The 4,250-nt window shown below is 60.5% G+C and overlaps 1 protein-coding gene across 1 annotated transcript in view; it reads right to left on the bottom strand.

The window, feature by feature from the left end:
• The window catches only part of NTN1 (netrin 1), a 106,413-nt gene that overhangs the window by 2,403 nt on the left and 99,760 nt on the right, over nucleotides 1–4,250 (bottom strand). The window contains exon 8 of the mRNA XM_006761721.1: nucleotides 8–322. Coding sequence (XP_006761784.1) covers nucleotides 8–322 — 315 coding nt within the window. The remainder of the gene's footprint in view (nucleotides 1–7; nucleotides 323–4,250) is intronic.

The following is a 4,250-nucleotide window of genomic DNA, read 5'->3' as shown; positions in this document are numbered from 1 at the left end:
TTCTTGCACTCTCCCTTCTTCTCGCGCTGCTGGAACTTGCGCAGCCGCCGCGCCCACGTGTCCCGCCACTGGATCACCAGGCTGCTCTTGTCGGCCACGATGCCGCTCTGGTCCGGCGAGTCCTCCGCGTTGCCCAGCAGCAGGTACTTCTTGAGGGGCTTGATCTTGGGGCACTTGCAAGCGATGTCCCGCGAGCGGATCCACAGGCTCTGGTCACCGCGCCGGATGCGGCTCGCGCCCTGCTTGTACACGGAGATGATGCTCACGGTGAACTTCCACCAGTCCCCCGCCTTGTCCGCCTTCAGGATGTGGATCTGGACGGCTGCAAGGAAGCACAGGCGGGCGGTGGGCGCGGGGCGGGGGCTGCCGCCCCTGTGCCCAGCTCCTGTGGCCCGGTGGGCCCCGTCTGCCTGACCCTCCCCGAGGCTGACAGTGGGGCAGCCTGTTTGATGGGGAGAAAAAGGACACCCAGAGCTGGGAAGTGGCTGCACCGAGCCTCCCACTGGGGAAGGGGTGGATGGTGGCAAAGCTAACCTGGAAGCCCACCTCCTGATACCTGGGCCAGGGCCATCGCTTCAAGCCTCACCTCATGCCTGTTTTGAAGGAGCCGCCCAGCACTGCCTTGGGGGACAAGCCCCCTCTTAGGTCCAGGAAGGAAAGAAGAAAACCACGGAACTGACCCCCGCGCCCAGCACTCCGGGTAGAGAGAGTCCATCTGCCCAGGGCAGGTGCCTTCAGCACATCTGGATACCCCTTGCTGGCGAGTAGGAGGGGGACGGGACACAGGACCTACTCAGGTGACCTTCCCCAGACATTTCCCAAGGCCCCAATCACTTAGCACCAAGCTCATGACACCTGCAGACACACAACCTCGCACTTGACGCCTCAGAAAACCATAGTGGGAGCTCAGTGCTCAGGTGCAGTGCACCCTGAACCCACCCTTCAAGGCGCCACAGCACCTCTCCCAGCGTCCAGGGTTCGTGTGCTGCCCACTCCCCATCCCTGCCATGCTTCCCTCCCCGCCCTCCCCTCTCACCTCCTCCAGGCCATTCCCCTTCCTCCCAATTCTCTAGCACTGCGGTCGCCAACCTTTCGGACCTCACAGACCACCATGGTCCACCCTTAGCACATGGGTTCTCAACCCAAAGGGTTTATCAAAACACGCGTTTCTGGGGTGGAAGAGAATGCGCATTTCTCACAAATTCCCACGTGCTGCTGAGCTGCTGACCCAGGGATCACACCAAGAACCAGTGCCCTAGTGAGTGCCACCGAATGTTATTTCTACAAGATATTAAGAGACTTTTAAAACTAGAAAATACCTTTTTTTAAAAAAAAGAAAAAGCTTATTTTTCAAATACTGGCTTAAACAAAGTCAAGAGATTCCCTTACTGCAGGACTTTTCAGAGCATCCTATATAATAAAACCCTAATATGCAAATTGACCAAACAGCAGAATGACCAGTTGCAATGATGCACACTGGCCACCAGGGGGCGGACGCTCAACACAGGAGCTGCCCCCGGTGGTCAGTGCACTCCCACAGGGGGAGCGCCGCTTAGCCAGAAGCCAGGCTGACAGCTGGCGAGCACAGTGGTGGTGGCTGGAGCCTCTCCCACCTCCGTGGCAGCGCTAAGGACCCCTCAGGGGATGTCCGACTGCCAGCTTAGGCCCGGTCCCTGCTAAGCCGGCAGTCAGACATCCCCCAAGGGGTCCCAGACTGTGAGAGGGCACAGGCTGGGCTGAGGGACACACCCACCTGCGCCACCCCTCCCACACAAATGTTGTGCACTGGGCCTCTAGTTTAATCTATAAATTGTGTGTGTCGGGGGGAGCGACTTGGTACATTTCAGTCACCAGAGCCCCATGGGGCCTACTTGGGGAACTGCTGGTGGGGGGACACATTCATTCTCCCCAGTCCAGTGGATAAAGGGAGAGGCCTCTGCCATGACCTCCATTAATGGACTCAGACCCTCGTCTACTAGTGTCCAGGAAGACTAGAGGAATTCTGTGGGAACTGACTGCACCTCAGCACTCTGGGCCAGGTCTGTCTGCCCAGGGCCATATTCCCCTCCCCTTGGTCAGAACAGGGTGACTTCGGTGCTGAGCCCACCGAGCATGCCCTGGACCCTCCACCCCTGGACCAGGCTGAGGAGTACCCTGGCAGCTGAGTGGGTGTGAGTCCCCCCTGAGAAAGAGGCAGCCACTTGTCCCTCCAGATTACATGGAGAAACTGAGTCACAGCAGGCTGGGGACTTCAGCAGCCAGGAGGACATGTCCCCAGGCAGTGCCTAGAGGTCATCGCCTGCCCAATTACAGCTGCAGGCACTGGGCCCACCCACAGTTCAGCCTGGCCTCCCAGGCTGGCCGGCTCCTCCCAGGATTCTGTGGGCCTCCCTGCCACCTTCATTCCCAGGGCCTCTCCTCTCCCCGCCTGGGCCCGGGGTGATGGGAGGGGCAGGGACGGCTGGGCCCAGGGAAGCATGAAACACCATCCAACGCATCCTTCTGGGGTGAGGGAAGTGGCAGATTTTCCCATATTTTCATTTCATCCGTTCTTGGGCATCCTGAACTTTGCACTCCAGTCTGAGGGCTCCAAAGAATGGCTGCCATGGCAACCGTTTCCATGTTTTTGTCACCAAGGGACTCAACACTCAGTGTGAACTCTGATGGGGGCGGGGAACCCTCCAGCCCGAGAGAAGTGGCTGGGTTGTGTGTGTTTGACTGTGCAGACAGAGGTCACCGTGGCAACTGAGTGCCCCTTAGCTAAGCAACGGGGAGCCACCCCCGCTTCCCTGAGAGCCCTGGTTTCCTCTCCTCAGGACTGAGCAGAATACAGAATGAGCCTCCCTCCGGATGCGACTGTCCCCCTGCCTGGAACCACAGACCCCCAACCAGCGTCCCAGCCAGGGTGGGCAGTGGTGGCCGACGAGGATGCTGCAGAAGGCGCCTCTGGCTGGGGCCGTGGGAGAACTTGGCACTGATCCGAGGCCCTGAGCATCTGTGGGTGTCATGCACGAAAATGTGACGCCCAAATCCACATGTTGGCAGTCATAACCCCAGTGCCCCAGAAGGTGACCATATTTGGAGATGGGCGTCTTTAAAGCGGTGGTTACATTAAAATGAAGCTACTGCTGTCCTCACAAGAGGGGATCGGGACACGGACACACACGGAGGAACAGCCACATGAAGACGGTGAGAATGCGCCGCCTGCGAGCTCAGGAGAGAGGCCTCAGAAGGAGCCCGGCCTGCTGACACCCTGATCCAGTGCTTCCAGCCTCTAGGCCTGTGCGACAATAAATGTCTGTCGTTCGAGCCCCGTCTGTGGACTCCGGGTGCTGGGCCTCGGCTGCGGGCCAGGTGGGAGCAGAGCTGGGGAGGCCGCGCGTTCTGAGACCTGGCTGGGCGAGGCCACGCCTTCCTCTTCCTAAGGATTGCCCTGGACCACCAGGCAGGGCATCCAGAGCAGCCCCCACCCCACTTCCCCAGGCTCGGCCAGCACGGAGAAGGGTACCCATTTAACACTGAGGACACAGCCCGGGGGGTGGGGGTACGCACCCCTGGACACCTCGCTGCTCTCGAGAATCCAGGGGTCAGCTCAGGGGACACTGGTCAGTTCGGAGAAAGCACCGGCCCTTGTGCCCCTCCCGCCTGGCAGCTCCTGGCAGCTCCTGGCAGGGGTGAGACGGCACAGGCCCGGGAAGGTGCAGGGAGGGTGGTGGTCGGATTCGCATGATTATCCTGGAAAAAGTCCACATTTCCGCTGCCCTTGGCAACGCCTCCGTACATTACACAGCCCACCAAGTATGAGCTGCACACGCAGTGCACGGGCCAAGTCCCCGCAGTGCACATACAGCTGAAATATTCAAAATACACACTGAGGCGGTGACCTCAGGCAGAGCCGCTCAGCAGGCTCCCGGCGCTCAGGCCGCACGGCACGGCCCGGCAACAGCCCTGCCGCTGGAGCTGGGAAGGACCAGGGTCTCTGGGGACGCGCATCGCCTGCCTGGCGCTGGCATGGTGACCTCGGTGGCTCTGCCCACCTCACGACCATGGCCCTGAGGGCGGGCCCCTTACATACACCCCACAACACTCGCCCCGGGCCACCTAGTCTCAGTCCTCAGGACACCTGAGCCCCCTCAAACTGAGGGCATCCCAAACCGACACCAATGAGGCCAGAACTCGTGTGTTCAGGTGAGGCTCCTCCAGAACGCCCAGCAGCTGTGGCACCCGGGGCCGCTGCTGTCTGCAGGATG

Source organism: Myotis davidii, unplaced genomic scaffold (genome assembly GCF_000327345.1).
Source record: "Myotis davidii unplaced genomic scaffold, ASM32734v1 scaffold37, whole genome shotgun sequence".
Classification (NCBI taxonomy): domain Eukaryota; kingdom Metazoa; phylum Chordata; class Mammalia; order Chiroptera; family Vespertilionidae; genus Myotis; species Myotis davidii.
This window is presented reverse-complemented; position numbering and strand designations above follow the sequence as displayed.